Source organism: Pagrus pagrus (genome assembly GCF_965226575.1).
Source record: "Pagrus pagrus genome assembly, chromosome: 14".
NCBI classification, from domain to species: domain Eukaryota; kingdom Metazoa; phylum Chordata; class Actinopteri; order Spariformes; family Sparidae; genus Pagrus; species Pagrus pagrus.
In genome coordinates this window covers 22807640-22826521 of record NC_140198.1, presented here as the reverse complement: position 1 = coordinate 22826521, position 18882 = coordinate 22807640, and the positions used below count along the sequence as shown (strand labels likewise).

The 18882-nt window shown below is 43.0% G+C and overlaps 1 protein-coding gene across 5 annotated transcripts in view; it reads left to right on the top strand.

Moving 5' to 3' along the window:
* ncor1 (nuclear receptor corepressor 1) overlaps window positions 1-18882 on the top strand; it is a 54411-nt gene that overhangs the window by 29238 nt on the left and 6291 nt on the right. For 2 of the 5 annotated variants that reach the window (XM_084374581.1, XM_084374580.1), the window contains exons 17-35: window positions 2238-2303; window positions 5520-5656; window positions 5742-5838; window positions 7529-7958; window positions 8056-8179; window positions 8615-8792; window positions 9476-9643; window positions 12822-12988; window positions 13319-13433; window positions 14673-14758; window positions 14892-15060; window positions 15152-15277; window positions 15368-15451; window positions 15547-15797; window positions 15956-16265; window positions 16583-16810; window positions 17038-17238; window positions 17679-17828; window positions 18543-18746. In XM_084374581.1, coding sequence (XP_084230707.1) covers window positions 2238-2303; window positions 5520-5656; window positions 5742-5838; window positions 7529-7958; window positions 8056-8179; window positions 8615-8792; window positions 9476-9643; window positions 12822-12988; window positions 13319-13433; window positions 14673-14758; window positions 14892-15060; window positions 15152-15277; window positions 15368-15451; window positions 15547-15797; window positions 15956-16265; window positions 16583-16810; window positions 17038-17238; window positions 17679-17828; window positions 18543-18746 — 3291 coding nt within the window. Of the gene's footprint in view, window positions 1-2237; window positions 2304-5519; window positions 5657-5741; window positions 5839-7528; window positions 7959-8055; window positions 8180-8614; window positions 8793-9475; window positions 9644-12821; window positions 13061-13318; window positions 13434-14672; window positions 14759-14891; window positions 15061-15151; window positions 15278-15367; window positions 15452-15546; window positions 15798-15955; window positions 16266-16582; window positions 16811-17037; window positions 17239-17678; window positions 17829-18542; window positions 18747-18882 lie in introns of all 5 variants that reach the window. The other 3 variants (XM_084374583.1, XM_084374582.1, XM_084374579.1) reach the window with 2 other exon arrangements.

Here is an 18882-nt window from a genome sequence, read left to right as displayed (position 1 = left end):
GACATTTTTGCCTGAAAAATTACTTGAACGATTAATCAATTATCAGAATAGTTGGCAACTAATTTTCTTTCAATCGACTAACCGAAAAATTGACTGATCGTCGAAACTCTACTGACCATTACACAATTTCTAGATGTCTGTGTCACTTTTTCAAATTATGAGGAAAAGTCACATTTTGGTAGAGTCACTCAGCAACATTAACAATTACTGTAAAGTGTCCTCAGTGTCAATTCTCTGGCATCCCATTGAGCTTCTTAAATGTCATATTAGGCGCAACGATATTTTTCTCTCATGAATAATCTGTTGTTGGCACTGACTGGCCTGGCATAAGGGACAGTGTTCATTCTGTTAGCTTTTTGTGTTATGAGCTGAGAGAATTAAATGGCACACACCAAAGATACACCTTAATCAAGGTTTGGAGACACATCAGAATAAAGCTCTGCTGTCTTTCGTACGTGCAGATTCATAAGCTGCTTATAGCCTGAAAGTGGTTCAGTAGTTTCAGCCACTCACTGCCAAGTGTCAGAGACTCTGTCCTGCATTGCACTCCGCTCAGGAAGCCGTATGGAGTCCGTCCATCACCATGGCAATGTGCTGCTCTGGCAGAGCTGTTGTCATGGCAGTCAGTCACGCACTTGTACTCTTCCACCCTTTAAAGTCTGTCACTCTGACAGCAGAAGCTCAGCTTTTTACGTATCTGAGTCCCTGTGTGTTAAGCTCGTCGTGGCGTTAATCTGTATCATTAATTCACTGTTTTGTAAGTGTGCTTTGCTTCTTTGCCACCTGGTCCCTTTGCTGTCTGTTGAGCTCTACCTCTCTCATCAGAGTTATGCAAGGTCTGCCCTATAATGTGATTAACTAGCAGTCTGCAGTGTGTATTTCCATCTTCTCAACCCTCTGACCTCCCTGGCCCAGTTCTGGGTGTATCATGCTTTACGTGGGACTGTGTCAACTGTAATCTCCCTTAGTGACTACATCTACTAGACTACGTCTGTTTGCTTGATCTGTGGTAACCCCTGCAGCTGTGGTGCTTCTTAGAAGTTAGTGGGCTAGATGCTAAAGGGTAGATATCTGTCTGTGTTGCCCAGTTGAAATGGTTCCAGACGGTAAGTTGAGGAAGCTGCTGATCCAGTGGGGGCAACAGTGGGGGTTGTTCTTGTACGAAGCATTAGGGGATAGTGTGTATGTGTTGGTTGGTGACATTAGGTGTAGGCAGACACCACGTCTCTTTTCATAGCCCCGAGATTAATGACCACCCGTGAGGAGCCTAAACTGTCACGGGGAGAACATGTGAGTTTGCCTCGGGAAAAGGAAGCCTAGTCCAGTAGACATTTGTTTAACTAAGTGTAACAGACTGTGTGGCCAGGGGACCTTTGGTAGGAGCCGTCTAAACAGTGAGAATTGATCTCCTCATCTTCGATGTGGGTGGGTGGGTGGGTGGGTGGAAGGGGGGTGGGGGCAAGCCTCCTGTTAATGTCAAGGGTACATCTGCTGCTATATTAGTCCAAATGTTTACACAGTCTCAGTGGGTGCCATGGAGGAGAGTGGGCGAGAGTTCACCCAGCCAGCCCCCTCCACAGTAACCGTGCACTTCTCTGAATTTTGTGGGGGGTGTGGAACTGTGCAGCCAAGCCGAGGCAAGGGTGTGTTCGTGTGTTCGTGTGTGTGTGTGTGTGTGTGTGTGTGTGTGTGTGTGTGTGTGTGTGTGTGTGTGTGTGTGTGTGTGTGTGTGTGTGTGTGTGTGTGTGTGTGTGTGAGAGAGAGATTCGCAGTGTCACAGTAGAAGGGTGGGAGGGTTTTGGGCTGGCTGTTCTATCTGTCTATTTGTCTCCATCCAAGGCCATTTCCCAAAGAGGGAGGCAGGGCTCTCAACTCCTCCACTGTCTGGCGCTACATCAGCTGACCAAGGCCCTCCCCTTGTGGATTAGAGTGGAGGAGGGCTTGTTCTGGGCTGTGGGGAAGGGGAGAGAGTGAGAGAGATAGGGTGGAGAGAGAGGGAGCATGAGAGAAGGAGAGTGAGCTAGAGCGAGAGTGTAAGTGAGGGAGCGGGTCTCGGCAGCCCCTGAATGTAAACAGATTATTAGATTAGTGGCCATGAGAAGGAGACGGCTCAAGAGAGGACTGTCACTCTCTTTCTGTCGGTTTCCCTCCCTCCGTCTCTCTCTCTCTCTCTCTCTCTCTCTTTCTTTCTTTCTGTCAGTGCTGATGGGGCTCTGTCTGTTTTCTCTGTGATTTAGCTGGTGCTGGTGAAACCGGAGAAACTTCTCGCTGGACCGAGGAGGAGATGGAGGTCGCCAAAAAAGGTAGTGTTTCATTTCTTTTCTCTCTCTCACTTTATGTCTTCGTCTTCCCTCTCTTTCTCTGTGTTGCTGTGGCCGCTCTGCTTTTTTATGATCTTTCCTTGTCCCCCCACCCTCCCCTCCCTCCCCTGTCTCTTTCTCTTTTCCTCTTCTGATTATGTGATGTTGCCTCGCCCTGCCCGTTCCTTATATGACCACGGAAATGAATGTGCACACGCAATCACACAGATAGAAACTCGTGCTGGTGCTTTACTGGAAGCTGTCAAAGGACCCATGAAGGGTTTCAGGGATTTTTTTCTGTTAGCTGTACCTCTCTACTGGCTTCTTAGGACTGATCTATTAAGGCCATCTGTAAAGCAACAGAGCGTGACAGTTGCATCTGATCTCTATATATTATTCACATGCAAAACTTTTTTCAAAACTGTTTTTTTGAGTTACTGTGGTCCTATTAATTCTTCAGAATGTCTGTATCATTGTGTCTGTAGTCAGGCTGTGGCGCTGCAGTCATTAGTCAGGTCATATGCCATTCAAGTTTGCCCCCCTTCCCTCTTTTTGCTCGGCTTTGTGTCTATAGGCTCTTGCATAGGGTTCCCTGAGTGCCAAGACCCGTAGACTGGGGAGAGTAAATAAAGGGATTAATGTGGATTAATTAAGACTCTCTTGGTTGGGCATTGGAGGTTTACTTCCCTGTTAACAGAAATATGGCGCTCCTATGATCTCCTCAGGCATTCAGACCTGTATGTAAGATATATCTGTGGATTAGTGTACCTTAAAGAGACCTGCACGACCTCTTCTAGTCATATGACAAAGCAAGTACAGGAATCACTTTTATGCTATACCGCCACACATGGCTGCTCATGCAAGCACAGTTTCAGCCCAAGTCATTCTTGTAACCTGTTGATCTGCATTAGCCTTGGTGTTAATACTAGCCTAACACATCCCATGCTTGGTAGTCAAACCAAAAGTTTTCACAGAGGGAAGAGAAACTCTACATAGAGAAATGGAAAAGAACAGTTCTTTGTTGTAGTCCATGTAATTTCACACCTGCAATCTAATTGAATGAAATCTGTAGTTCTTAATTCATATGGTCATTAACAGATTAACAGATAAACTAGCAAGTCAGAAATATAATGGATCAATGTCCATCTGCCCATCTGCAAGCGAGCTCAGATATTACTGTCTAATACAGGTACTTTTAAGGTTGCTGGTAGTTATTACACTGGTTTGTCTGAAGATATCAGTGCTTCAGACAAAGACACCAAAAACAACTATCACATCTTTCACAACAAAACACATTAGACATCAGCACCACAATGTACACTCAGAAATTATCATGGACGCTGATCATCTTCTCTGTTTCGACTTCAACCGTAATGCTTATGTTTAAATGTTATAAGCGTCACAAAAATGGCGTTTTCTTTGTTTTTATATTGGTATTAATATTAGGGCTGCCTGATACTGGAAAAAACTGACATTGCGATATTTTGTTTTTTTCTGCGATATGAAAATACATATACCCGCCAGATAACTTGAATAGGTCTATTTGGAAATAATGGTCAGAGAAGAATAATTTGGGTGATTTTGTAGGGGAGTCCATTTTATCAAACAACTAAAGTGGGCCCTGCTCTGTTTGATAAATTGATCAAGAATGGTTGCAATTGGTGGTTCGCATTGCTTGAGGATCCTGCATGTTGCTCAAAAGCAACAAACTTTAGTTTATCCAAGAACCCTTAAATTGGGACTAAATTATGTAATATCAGACAGTTGTCTTTTGTAGATTAGTCATGGACAATGAGATCTGTGCGAGAATTATTATTTATATAATTACTATTTATTTATTTTTTCTGGGCTGTTATTGCATAATCTTGAATGTTATTCTTTATAACATTTATGAAATGCCAAATATCCAGAAAACTAAGAATTTAAAAATAAGATGTTAAGATCTTCTTAGCTCTGTCAAGGACTTTTGGCAAGGATGCACAATATTATTGGGTAGATTGTTGCCATAGTATTACTATAATATTGATAATGTTTTATTTCTAGTTTTTTGCTGATTCAGGAATGAAAACAAATGTTTGATCATTTCTCTTGATTACTTCTTTCTCATGCTACTTACTGTCATTTGTCATGTGACAAATGTAACTGGCCAGATGGTAGAGCAATCAAGCGTAAAGTCATCTGAAGAGATTTAAGTGATGTTCCAAGGGCCTCATCTTGTGAGAAACATCTCTTGTTGAATGTGTTGTGTGCAGTGCTCCTTAGCTATGATATGAAACTTTAGATATTTTAGAGCACAATGCTCTTTAGAGGGTCCTGCTGACAGTGATTGTTCAGTACAGGAGCATTTTTATGCATATGTTTGCTGAATTTGCCATGTTGGTCTAAACAGATGATTTGACAGAGTACGTAGCTGAACTTGTGTATACGCCTTTTTAGTTTGTACTGTCTCTGGGTATCTACTGGATGTCACAAAATTCACAAGACCCTCTGCGTGACATTTTTTGATTGTCTGCAAGTTTAAGTAACTCGAAAAACAAGATATGAGTCACTCTGAACAGTCTCAATGCCCTCAATCCCTCATTTAACCGGAGCAGTAATGGGGCTTTGTGTTTAGCTCTGTTGTGATCTGTAAAGCTGCCAGGATCCTTCATCTCAGTCGGCCTGGGAGGGAGGGGAGGTCACAGGGGTTACCGAATTTAGAGAAAAGACACCCTGATGTCAAAGGTAAATGGTACTCTTCAGCTTGACAGAGCAGTTTCAAAGTTTAGTGGGATCATCAAAGCTGAGTGTTAATCGGGATGGGGGAAGACCAACAGCAACCCATAGCAACAGGGGCACCCCATGTGTATAGTTTGTAGTAATACCAAAAGTTCACCCTCAGTGATGATAACAACTGCAGCAGCTTTTCATTCTAAAGAGAACCTTTTAAGAATTCATTAAGATCGTCTTCTTGAATCATCGTTATGGCGCTGATACAGCATGAAGCAATCATTGGGAAATATGAGCAGTATAAGATGTCGGAATATGTCCGTGTCAAATCAGGCTGTCATGGCTCGGCTCCACAACTCTGCTGTTCCTTTACTCCTAGTAAATACAATTGTTGTGATAGGTCTGATATAGCATAAGCTTGTGTTAGTATACGTAAATTATTTCAGCCTTAGTCTGCATTTTCAAATGGCTGCAAATGTTCACTGCTGAATTTTCTTTTTCCTGCGCCAGGGCTAGTTGAGCATGGGCGAAACTGGACAGCCATTGCCAAAATGGTGGGCACCAAAAGTGAGGCACAGTGCAAGAACTTCTATTTCAACTACAAGAGACGTCACAACCTGGACAACCTGCTCCAGCAGCATAAACAGGTAAGCTGTTTGCGATCTGCTTTCTGTTATAGTCTGTCATTTAACTGCAGTGTGTGAATGAAAAATGCTTCTCTCTGTTTCACAGGACACACGGCGGGCTCGTGCTGATAGGTCTCAAGGAGAAGGTCTAGCCACAGCATCACCCGATGATGATGATGAGGACAACCCTGATGACAGTGAAGGTCAGAAAGATGGATGATAGGAAGCATGTGCTCATCGTTAGACACACATGCCCAAACACATTTGTTTTGCACGCTTCTTCCTGTTTATCTTAGGTCAGGGTAAGTCAAAGAGCAACCCGTGTGTCCTTGCCTATGAGTTGTGGAGCCTCATGCCTGATATTACCAAGTGTTAAAGAAAGAGGTAATGGAGAGAAAGAATGCAATAAGTACAGTACAAAGCTGGGAAGCCTGATCCGAAATGCCCTCTGAATATCATGTAAGGATTTCATTTGGGTTGATGGCAATGTGCTTGCTCTCTGCTGACTGTAGTTTTAATGAGATGGGAGAAAAAAAGGATCAAATGAAAAAAGCAAGGGGGGAGAGGTGGAGATAAAAGATATGAACTAATTCTGACTACATGGGCGCCTGTTGCATAACAGTTCTTGGCTTTGAAGACTCAACAAAGCCTGCTCTTTGAACACAAAGTGCTGGTCCACTTGTTTGATCCAGCAAGCCGGCCTGTCTACCCGCCTCTCCAGAGGTCGTTATCTTTGCTGGCACTGCATAGTGAAGAAGTCCATGATTTAAAAAGACAGTGAAGTTACACTGAATAGTGCTGGTTTGTAAAAACAACATCTTGTTTTTTAACAGCAGAGTGGCTCAATATGTTTCTCTTGTTGGAAGACTTAAAAATGATTTAAACAGCCTCCACTTCGCAAGATAGCAGTGGCGACAGCAGGAGGTCACAGGGTTTTCTCTCATGTTTATTTCACTTTGTCTTTGTCCTATAGAAATCCAAGCTGCTCTTTCGAGGTCTTGGTGATTTGCAGCCTGTCGACGTCACATTGTACAAATCAGACAGTAGAGCACATAAATCAAGAAGAGGCATTAGTGCAACTCTTTTAAAGTGTACTTAGAAACATTGTAGTGTTTGTCATTTTCTGATTTTGGTTTGATACATATAATGCATTTCCAAATTGTTTTTGTGTAGACATACCATCTGGAGTACCATCACCATGGCAACAACTGCAGCGGTAGCTAATATGCAAATCAACAGGGGCAGGCAGAATTTTTTTTTAAATATGCAGTTTCTATCAAAAGAATTTATGATTTTCAGACATAACTGTTTTTTTAAAAAGGCACGTTGTTCATTGTCTTGTTTGACATAGTGTATCCCTACACAGTTGGCATTTAAGATGATTTTACTCAAGTGTGAAAGGAACAGATGATTAGTTTGTGTTTTGAAAGGCTGGTTTTCTGTATCTTTAAGGCCTTGGACTTAGCATAAGCAAACTTATTTTGTTTAAACAAACTCTAGTCATAGATTAGATACAGTAAGAAATGGCAGTTACATGTGCCGAAGCAAAACGTGACAATGTATAAATTCCAGAGGGGGTAGGAAAGAAATATGTGAGGCATAAAGTGGAAGTAACTTTTTGGAGTTTGTATATCTTGCGGTCTCATTGGTTATTTATTGATCCATTGCTTGTTTCACCTTCACGATACACATTGTTTTCCAAGAAAAACTTTTCTACATGATGAATCACCCTTTATGTTGCGACAGGTCTACATGTGCTTATTTATTTACTCATCGAAATCCTTTATTCCTGAATTCCTGAAATTTGCTTTAAGTCTATTGAGTTTCATAAATTGTTTGACATATACTAAATCACTAATACTTATCTTATTAATACTTGTCACGTTTCCTCAGGTGGTGACAACAGCTCTGATACAGAGAGTGCCCCCTCCCCCTCTCAGGCTGACTCCTCAAAGTCTGGGGACTCCAAGAGGGCAGACAGCACTGCAGGAGATGCTCAGTGCTCTGACCAGGACAAAGGTCAAAGCAGCAATGGAAAGGCCCAGGAGCCCTCATATGGAGATCTCTGTGTCAAGGAAGAGAAGAGCCCAGAGAGCGAGACTGGAGCTCAAGAGGCCAGGATGGCCTACCCAGGCTCATTGCATCCCAAGACTGAACCTCAGGATGTAGACATGAAGACAGGAGAGGTTCAGGTCAAGATGGAGCCTGAGATGAAGGAGAGAGTAGAAAAGGGAGATCATGGTGGGAGGGAGGTGCACTCAGATAATGACTCCAGCGCCACCTGCAGTGCTGATGAGGATGTGGAAGCGGAGCCTGAAAGGAGGTTTGTTATCATTATCACTGTCTCTAATTATCATGTTGTGAGTACGTAATTTTACAAGGACAGGACATTCTTATGGTTTTGCTTTGTACTTCTGCAGAATATTCTCCATGGAAAAGCCTTCATTGCTCAACCCTCCAGGCACGGTGCTGGTGTCCTCACCCAAGCAAAGCCAACTCAACATCCAGCAGCTGCAGCAGCGGGCAGCCGCCATCCCACCTATGGTTAGTCACAGTTTCAGGTTGATCCATTTACACTGGCGCAGAGGCAGGTAGCAGGTTGAAAGGATTCCCACACATTTCCAAAATCAGTCATTATGAGCAGTGTGATAAAATCACAAGCTGTAGGTATTTATACTGTCAGCCTGTTAATTTCTCTGTTGTATGCACATAACACTTCCATCGTGTGCTGTGCTGACATTGTTGACTGTTTTGTGACATTTCTCTAAATCTGCATCATTTATCTACCAAGGTCTTACGCTCATAGTTGTCAATGTGTCTGATGTCCTTTGAAAGCAGAAGTTAAAAGCATTTTTTATTTGAAGTTTGGTCAGCGTTCTGTGTACATCGTGCCAGTACTCTGATCAATATCTTTCATAGTTAATATCTGGCATTCCAGCTCATCTGGACTTTCTCCCTCCTCAACTTCAATTTATCTAGGTGCCTGGTTCTTATGGCCCTGGTGTTGTGCCCATCAGTGGCTTCACCATGTTGCAACACCAGATCAAAGCTGTGCATGATTCGGCGCACCAAGAGGAGAAGCAGAGGCAGGATCAGGGAGACCTGGAGCGCAGACCTCCCTTCAACACCCGCAGCCCCACCATACTAGACAGAGATGGTAAGAGAACAAAAACTATCCTCATTCTGTCCTCATCTCTCCTCCTTCCTGTTCATCGCTCCGTCAGCCTTGTTCCTCGTTGCTGCTAGCAGTGGACTATTTATAGCCGATGCATTTTTTAGGCCCCATTCATTTTTGTGCTGTTTCATGAAAGGAAGAGTTTGAGGGTGATCTGGACTGTCGTAACGTGATTCAGCCTGAGTCAAGACAAAAAAAAAGTTAGCTGACCCCGTTTTAAATTTGATGCAAAGTCAGAGCTGAAGTCTGTGTTGATGCCTTTGGATGAAGGAGGGTACTGTGGTGTTTTTTGAAGTTGTGTGACTGGAGCTGGTCACAGCAGGACACTTGCTGCTACTGGGCAGACAGACATAGTTCAGCCACTCAGCCTTAGAAGGCAGTGCATCAGTGTCACTAGGCAGACTGACTGCATTATGGCCTGATTTTTGCCGAGCTTTTAGCACCTTTTAGTCAGAGTGCTGTGGAAGTTAGAGCAGCTGTCAGTAATCTGCTGAGCTGTCACACCAAGATATTTATTACACAGGTCTTCTGTGCTTTCTGTGTGTTTGGGTGGTGGCTTTAGTTGTACAGGCCTGTCCATCTGGGTCAGCTCAATGCTCACTGGCATTGAGTTCTTGCTTTAATAGTGGTTGTCTTCCCTTTGTCCTTATACCTGTGTACTACAGGTAAGCCCTTACCCTACATACCTTATGACATGAAGCTGGCTCTGGACCAGGAGGCCCTCTCCGGTCGGCCAGGCTCTCCCTACAGACTCTCCCCCAGGGAGCTGAGCAAGGCCTCACCCCAGCATGACCCCAACGCCCCCAATGTCTCCCGCTACAGTGTGCCACCAGGTAAAAGCACACATCTTCACCTCCTCCCCTACCTTCTTGCCTCCTCCCTTCCCCTGGTGATACAAACGAGCCTTGCCAAACTCTTATTGAGTCTTGAGGCACCTTTTTGGCTCCTTTGGCAATATAATTTTATATAGATTGGATTTAAATGCAGTATACTTTTATATGTGAACCTCTTTTGTTTCAATTTGACATTTTTTGATATCTATATTTTATTCTCTTTGAGGCTTTTATGATGACTTGTTTTTATATCTGTATATACAATTTCATAATTGTCTTTATTTGAAGTTAAAGTTGGAGCAGAGAATGGTTGATTTTAATCCTGTCGTCAATCTGGGTTTAGCTGTGTTTTAGGGCCCTGCTTTGCGCATTACATGAGCAATGTTGGATTTCCACTTGTCTGTTGTATACTTGTATATGTACCCACATTGGGGTTATACAGTGTATTGGATGAGTTTAGCTGTCATGAGAAATGCATTTTAAAACCTCTGCTAGAGTTCCTCTCAAGAAATATTAAATCAGTGCAGTTACAAATACTTTTGTAGTTTTATCCTGAGAATGTGCTGTTTTCGGTGTAGGCCTCTTTTTTAAAGGTAAAGTTGATGCTTGTTTAACCGTTGCTTGGGAGGAACAGCCCATTGTGTATTGTGGGTCTTCGTTTGGTTTGTTGATGAGTAACCCCTTTTAGCATTACAGATATGTGCTATTTAGGCCACGCAGAGCTCGGATCCCTGCGTGAGGGAAAAGCACTGTGCGCTTGTACACGTGTACCAGTACAGTAGAGGTCAAACAAGCATGAGCCAGCTCTTTCTGGCATAACCACATACTAGAGAGAAGGGTGGTGATTTTATAACTACAGTGAGTACGTCAATACATGACTCAGAGAAAACACTAGCATTCTTCTTTGACCCTTATCTTGGCTCTTGTTCTACATTCATGTCTTAAAAAGAGGCTGAGGTGGTGTGTGAATCACTGCCAGTCAATAGCTGTCATCTTTACCAGTTTTATTTTTCATTTTTTGCAGAGAATAACAGACCATTACCCTCTTTGACATTTTATTATGTTGTTATTTGCTTTTCAAATCCAGTGTCATCCACATATTCATAACTCAGAAATACAGAGAAAATACAGTTTTGTTAGTTATGGTTCAACATATCACTTTAGTTATTCATTACCACAACTTCTGATCTCCTCCATGACATTTTTCTATGTATTATGTAAAGGCAGGATGAGCCCAGTTGTTCGTGATGTACTAACATTTTGGGTTGAATGTGATGCCATTTTTCTAAGGTACAATGACATAAATAAAGAGCAAAACTACAGCTCATAGGCACAAATAAACAACACATGGACATAGGCACAAGTCAAAAATCGTAATTGTACAGATTGTGAGCCCACTGAGGCAATGTGATTGTGATTTTGGATAAAATTAATTTGATTTGAAAATCAGTCACATCATAATGTGTTCACATTTGACATTATAAAGTGTATGACATTTCAAGTTCACATATCTGCTTGAAGTGGTTATTATAAATTATAAATCTTGGAATCATTAAATTAAGTTTATCTTTGTTAGCCATGACTTGCAAACCATTCAGGCTTAGTTTTGTCACTGGAATGCATCCAAATCACCTTATCATACGTGATGGTCATCTATTCTTTTATTGCCATTTACACTTTGAAATTGATATTCAAACATTGCTTTCACTTTGGAATTTTTCATGCCTAGATTTGCATGCCTAGAAAAGAGATCAAGGCTGTGTGAAGTGTACACTTCTAGTGGCTGTTGTGGCACTGATTAAACACTACATAATACCTCATGTAGCGCAGTGGTTAGCACTGCTGCCTTACAGCAAGAAGATCCTGGGTTTGAATCCCATAGGGGCATCCTTTCTGTGTGGGGTTTACATGTACTCCCTGTGCTTGTGTGGGTTTCCTCCAGATACTCTGGTGTCCCCCACCATCAAAAACATGGTGGCTCTTTGCCACTGGTTAAGATCTGGAGTACTCTCCACACAGCTTTCTTGGGGTGGGTTAAATACAGAATACCAGTTTCACCATGTTGTACATTGTATGACATGTGACAAAAATAGAGATTTTTCTTCTTCTTATATTATGTGTGCATGCAGGATCTTCTGGTGTTTGCAAGAATCTTGCAGTGACACTAGAGCAAAGTGATGTGTGAGGGGGGGCAGGATCAAAACTATAAATTAATTTAATGCTGATCATGCTTGCAAATTTTAGTTTTCTCATTATTTCATAAACCTGCAGTCAACTACAGCATTATGGTTTGTTGACAGCAGTAAAGGCTTGCATTTGCTTTACAACAGCAAACAGGTGCAGTTTAACAAATTGGGTGCACAGCAAACATTCCCTGTGAATATGTCTCTTGCGGTCGTTGATGCTAAAATTACATTTGGACTTAAACTAAAGTTGGTCTGCAGTAGTCTTGTTTGTCATTTGGGGCAAAAATATTTCTCATGTCCTGACAAATTAAGTTGTTCCTGAGGGGGAACTGCAGTATTAATGTTAATGTTTGACACACAGTGTCCCTGCAACAGGGATTTATAAATTTGTCATAGAGTGGCTTGTTTTCTTATCTGTCCCTGTATGAGCCAGCAGGATGATGACGTCCATGCTGGCTGGAGGAACTCTCACACAGCCATTTGCATTTTTGATTTTGTGGAGTGCAGAGCGGTGTCCTCCCTACATGGAGGTTACTCCCGGTCTTCTGTGGTTGCATTTGTGTGCTATGATCCATTTTGTCTACTCAGCTTTCCCAGGAGACAGTAAAGCAGACAGCAGGCATGGGCCAATGTTACCTCAAGCTGAGGACAGGCTATTAAGTGAAGTCATCAGTGCTTAGTTTACCAATCACTGTAGTCTGTCAGAATGAAGCTGAATATTTTATCATGCAGTCTTTGGTGGGAAATGAAGCTTAATGGAACCCTTATGTTGGGTGGGTTGAAGTTGTGGTTTCTGGCAGACAGAAGACATCTAGAGCACAAGTTGCTCTGTGAGCTGATGTTACTTTGTGATTTCACTGTAAAGAAAGTTTTTAATCCTTTTCTGTTTAGGTAGGTATTTAATCCCTAAATGTCGTTCTGGTAATTGGTCATCTCTTGCTTTTAAGGTTTTATTTCTTTTTAACTTTTGGCTATTTTTGTATTCCCACCAGTCCTCCACCCTGCCCCCAACCAGCTGGTCCAGAGTATGCCAGATGGAGTCCGTGTGACGTTCAGCAGACCCAGTCGACCTCCCAACATTCCCTCTCCTCCTCCACTCATTCCAACCACCAAGCCGACGGACAAGCCCTCCTTCATCCAAGGCGGCTCCATCTCCCAGGTAAGACACCAGGAGGGCTTGATGGAAAAGGTCAGCTGGTGGACACAGTGGAGCAACCCTGCTCAACAAACAGTAACTATGAAAATGCATACCTTTTTCTTGTTTCTTTTTCAGTGTATCCCAAGTATAAAGCAATTGTAAAAGGTCTATTACTCAGGAAAATAAAGACTTAATCACTTGTTTATTGCCTGCTATCACATCATATACCACATTTATAAATGACTTACTGTAACACTTAAAAGATTATCAACATCACTTGTCACGACTATCTTGTTTTAAGGAACACAGTGACCTGACCTTGAAATGTGTTCTTTGCTCCTGCTTTCCCAGGGAACTCCTGGCACATACCTGCCATCCCATGCTGTCTATGGGCCAGAAGGCACTAAGAGCACCGTAGGTTCCATCTCTCTGGGTCTGCCTCGACAGCAGGATCCTAACAAGCCCGGTATGACAACAAGCTGTCACATTACTACGCCATATTTTGAAGATGCAGGTCAGACAAGGCACCGCTCAAAAACATAACATGACATAAACACAACAGTAGGCTTACATGCAGTATGTAGGTTTTATCTCTTTACGTCGTGACATTTTGCTAAAGCAAGCTTTTTATTATGGATTGGATTTTTGCAAGTCAGGCTTTAAACATATTAAAAATAGATGGATCTCTGATGGTACACTTAAAATCTGCTGAAAACTTCTTGTCAGTTGACTTTTTGACTAAAAAGTATGGTGTCTTCACCCATGTCGTTGAACCTGACCTGCTGCAGTAACTGTTTCAATCTTGAAGCTTTAATCATTGCACTAAAGAGCATCTATTCCCTCCTTTAATGTCCACACTTACACTTCACTTGCTGCTACACATTCATCCTCAGTCACAACAGAGCGGTGTCTTCTTAAGAGAGCGCATGTAACTCAACCTTATGGAGGAATCTCATTCCATTTTTGAATACATTACGTGTACATTTAAATGTTGCGTTATGTTTGAAATACTGATAAGCTCACTATTAATAGCTCCATGTAGGCCTGTGTAGATGAGTCTTTGCAGGTGTTGAGTCCAATTTCCTCTGCTGCTGAAAACATAACTGCTTATTTGCACTGCCACCAATATTGACTGAGACACACTGCATAACATGTTACTTTGTCAAAGAGATTGCTCAGGACAATTAAGGACATTTTGACCATGAAAGAAAAGGTTGATGTTTAAAAAAATCCTGTGTAGCTTTGGGGCACAGCTCTTTTCTGTTACTCCAGAACATTCTCTCATTCTCGCACGTTATTTGGTTCCCTGTCAAGGCAACTTCTGGGGAAACATCAGAAGGTACAGCAGAGAGTGAGGACTGAAATTGCAAACGTGACTGAACGTAACATGAATAAAACTTAAATATGATACCTCATCTCAAACATTTTTGCCTGAGTCACATCAGATAGATTTTCATCAGCAATAGTGGCTTGTAGTACAATGAAGACAACGCCCATGATCCCACACTACTTCAGTCATCAAAAGTTGTCTTTTGTTGTTGTTTTGATTGAGAGCCACCTAGCAGCAGAAATCACATACTGTGTGTTTAAATCTTAGCACTTAAACTGGTATTACTACCAGAGTCAAACTTTTGAGGCAACTCCATTAGAAGATGCCACCCACACATGACTGAATTATCCTTTACTTCTTTGTGTAACTCTTCAGGAGCTGCAGTTCCATCCATACAGGATGGCAGAGGCAACCCAGCAAAAGTGGCTGAGGGTCTGCCTTTCAGAGGATCAATCACTCAGGTAATAAATGGAAGAAGTGATTTTAAAAAAAATGTTTTTTACACTACGTGATCAAAGCTTTAAATGGATTTCATTATTTCATCGTTATTCATTTAAGGATGTTTCATTATATCTTTGCTCTTTTCTAAAACAGGGCACACCAGCCCTGCCCCAGTCCAGCATTGCTGCTGACCTTCTGAAGGGCACAATAACAAAGCTTGCCACAGAGGACCTAAGCTGCCCGGACAAGGCCAGGGGAGAACAGCTGGCTAAAGGTCATGTCATCTATGAAGGCAAGAGTGGTCACATCCTCTCCTATGATGGTAAGGGCTTTCATGATTGATATACCAAATAATTGTTCAGCATTTCTCTACAAGAACACAACCCTGATTGAGATTTTTATGTGTCCAAAAGCTATCAAGAACCCCAGGGAAAACACCCGCAGCCCCAGAACAGGCCATGAGCTGAAACGCACTTATGACATGATGGAGGGACCCATGGGGAGGGGACACCCTGGCAGAGAAGGAGCTCCATTTGAGGGTATTGCTTGTTTGTTAATGAGTGTGTGCTACCTGTCATGATTTGTTTGTTCTGTATCAGGAGACTTGATACTATTTATTGGTTTTTCAGGGTTGATTAGCAGAGCCTTGCCTAGAGATGGTCTACATGGAGAGTCTAAGGACAGACCATTGATGACTGGATCCATCATGCAAGGTAGCTAATTGTAAAACTTGCCACATTTCAATCACGGGTATTTACTAGTAGCATCAAACAATCAGAAAATGCTGTAATATTTTTTTTTTTTTCAGGAACACCTAGAACTGCTGCAGAGACCTATGAGGAGGCCATGAAATATGGAAAACAGATAAAGCGAGAGAGCCCACCGATCCGCTCCTTTGAAGGGGGTATTGGCAAGGGCAAGCCCTATGAGGGGGTCAATACTATCAAAGAGATGGGACGCTCCATTCACGAAATCCCCAGACAAGATCAGTCGGGCCAGGACCTCTGCAAGACCCCTGACCTGTCGGACCGGAGGGTTATGGAGGGCTCCATATCTCAGGTACGAAAGTTTCTGGTTTAAGATTGGGGATTTATTTTACCTCAAATATTTTGTTATTGAATATGCAAAATCACAATTATGCATTATGTATGTAATCTGTGATATTGATGATGAATTGATGAATTGATGACTGATCTGTTTGTTCTTCCATTTACCAGATGCATTCTCTCAACCAGCCTACCATCAAGCACAACGTCAAGTCCCTAATCACCAGTCCCTCTAAGCTCCCCCACAGCATGCCCCAGCTCGAGGCCATGGAACGAGTCAAATATGATGAGGGCAAGGCAGTACGCCATACTTCTGTGGTCAACTCCACCACCTCTGTCCTGCGCTCCACCCACCAGGAGGCCAACAAATCCCAGCTTAGCCCGGGCATGTATGAGGACGCCAACGCTCGCAGGACTCCTGTTAACTACAGCACCAATCCCGTGTCCAGAGGATCACCCATGCTGGGACGTGCTCCAGAAGGTATATTCCATAAGCATTTTATTCACAAACTGCAGAACTGCATGTTCTCAGCCATTCCTTTTCTAATTACAGTAATTCTAGTGTCAGGCAAAATTGAATTAGACATTTATCTTATTAAACCAGGTCATCTCATTTGCTAGAATGAACAGATTGGGAGTAATATGTAATGTGCACCCACTGCTGAGGGCATTGGGTGAACTTTTATTCCTGATTTTTATTTTCTGTGACAGATGTATGGTCATGAGATGATATTTAGTTGATGTTCGACTAAGCATTAACTAATGAGATGAGCCATGTGTCTTCATGTCTCTCCAAAGGTGCTATGAGCTCTTCGAAATCTGCTGCACATGAAAGAAAGAGTGCCATGACCCCGACACAGAGGGACAGTGTCCCAGCCAAGTCCCCAGTGTCGGGTGGTGACCCTGTAGCCTCTCACAGCCCCTTTGACCCCCACCACCGGCCTGTTGTTCCTGGGGAAGTGTACCGACCTCACCTGCCTCCACACCTCGACCCGACCCTGGCCTTCCACAGAGTGCTTGACCCTGGTATGTTTTTTACATCTTTTCCACTGTTTCCACCCTACCAACAAACAGAGCAATAATGGCCTCAATTCTGAGTAAATTGACGAAAGCAACTCAAGGCCATCTAATTCATAGGCACTATATGCCTAGGATCTTTTTCAGCTATTGACGTCAGCAGTTGCGATCAGTATCTGTGAGCCTTCTGTTCATATGTTTTTCCTTCTTTTTTTTCCTCCTGTCCTCCGCTACAGCATTCATGTTCCCCAGGCAGCCGTCCCCAACAGGCTACCACAACACCTACCAACTGTACACCATGGAGAACACGCGGCAGACCATCCTGAACGATTATATCACCTCGCAGCAGATGCATGTCATCCCTAGGCCTGACATGGCCCGAGGCCTGTCACCACGGGAACAGCCCGTCGCTATCCCTTACGCAGCCGGAGCTCGAGGTACGGCCCTCCACCAGCTGACCCTCTCTCACCTGTGGCAACAGGAGGGGGAGAGGCAGTGGGCAAGAGGGGCTATAGTATGTAGACTGTGTGAAGTAGTGGCTACCTTTTCCAGACGCCCAGAAGCAAATGACCTAGTCAAACTCTGCTGATTTGCTCTTCATATTGGGGCTGCAACTGATTGGGCTACGACTCAATTTTGGCAATTTTGATTGGGTATGGTCATCAAAATCTCCATTTGCTGAGTGGTTGCCTCTAACAAGTTGACCACTATTCCACTCCCTTTGCAGCCCTGTTGCTTACTGATAAATCTGTATTTGGGAGCACTAACAGATGTAGGTGATGGGTTACAGTTAAGTGTATACGGTGTTCATACATTCAGAAATTGATGGATCAGTTTTTGTTGTTCACCGTTGGCCCTTTGCTTCTGTCTGTAAAAGGGATTATTGATCTAGCCCAGATGCCTCCAACTATCCTGTTGCCTCACCCTGGGGGAACAGGTACTCCCACTTTGGAACGCATGGCCTACCTCCCTGGAGCTCAGCCCCCTTTCCCTCCTAGGGCTTTCAACCCAACCTCCATATCGCCAGGTGAGGACCCCTCCCTTCCCCATCCCTTCACCCCTTATCTTCCCTGCCACGATCTCGGTGTTCCCTCACACCTCTGTAAGAGTGCAGCCCTGCACTGGCCGGAGGTATCAAAGGTCAGTTCTGCCTGTCCAGTCACAGATCAAGTTGAGTCTTCCTGCAATCATACTGGGAGGAATTTCTCACGCAGTTGTTTGACTGTTGCACAACAACCGGGTGATTATCTGTTTTACCTAAATAAACTGTTTCTTTGTAGATTATTTTATGGGCACAAAAAGTCTTGGTTTGAAATGTGAAATGTATTGTCTACTCTCATCTTTGAATGATCAAGTTTACTAATTTGTTTGTCTGCAGCTGAAACTGTGTAATGTCCATAATTATCTAAACTCAACACTCTTGAAGTATGTAGAGTGAATTTTACAACAACTTGGAGGCATTATAAATGATCAGTGGTTTTAATTTCCATTTTGGAATGCAAAGTCCTATTTTGTTTCACTCCAGTTAAATTAACATCTCCTGAAAAGTCTTCAGTGTAATTTGACTGTATTCACTCATGGGATTGTCTGAAATGGAAAATATGGTAATATTCCTGAGACAGAATGTTACCACCATTGTGCTGCAATAGCTTCAGAATTTGTCAGCAAGGCTGTATGTTTCAGATTTCTGAGAGAAGCCTGATCCATCCTGTGTAAATCATGTGTGTCATATTGTTTTCAGGCCACCAAGCCAACCTTGCCGCTGCCGCTGCTGCCAGTGCAGAGAGGGAACGGGAGAGGGAGCGTGACCGGGAGCAACAGGAGAAAGAGAGAGAAAAGGAAAGAGAAAGGGAGCAGCGGGAGAGGGAGAGGGAACGAGAGCGAGAGAGGGAGCGGGAAATGCGTGAACGAGAGCGGGAGCGAGCAAATGAATACATTCGTGCAGGTGAGTTGTTTTGTTGCAATTTAAAACAGCAGCAGAGTTGTGAAAACTTCAATTCAAAATTACAACGTTTATATTTAATTATATCACTTTGATATAACAAATCTATGTTAATCCAATTTACTGAGCAGATGAAAGA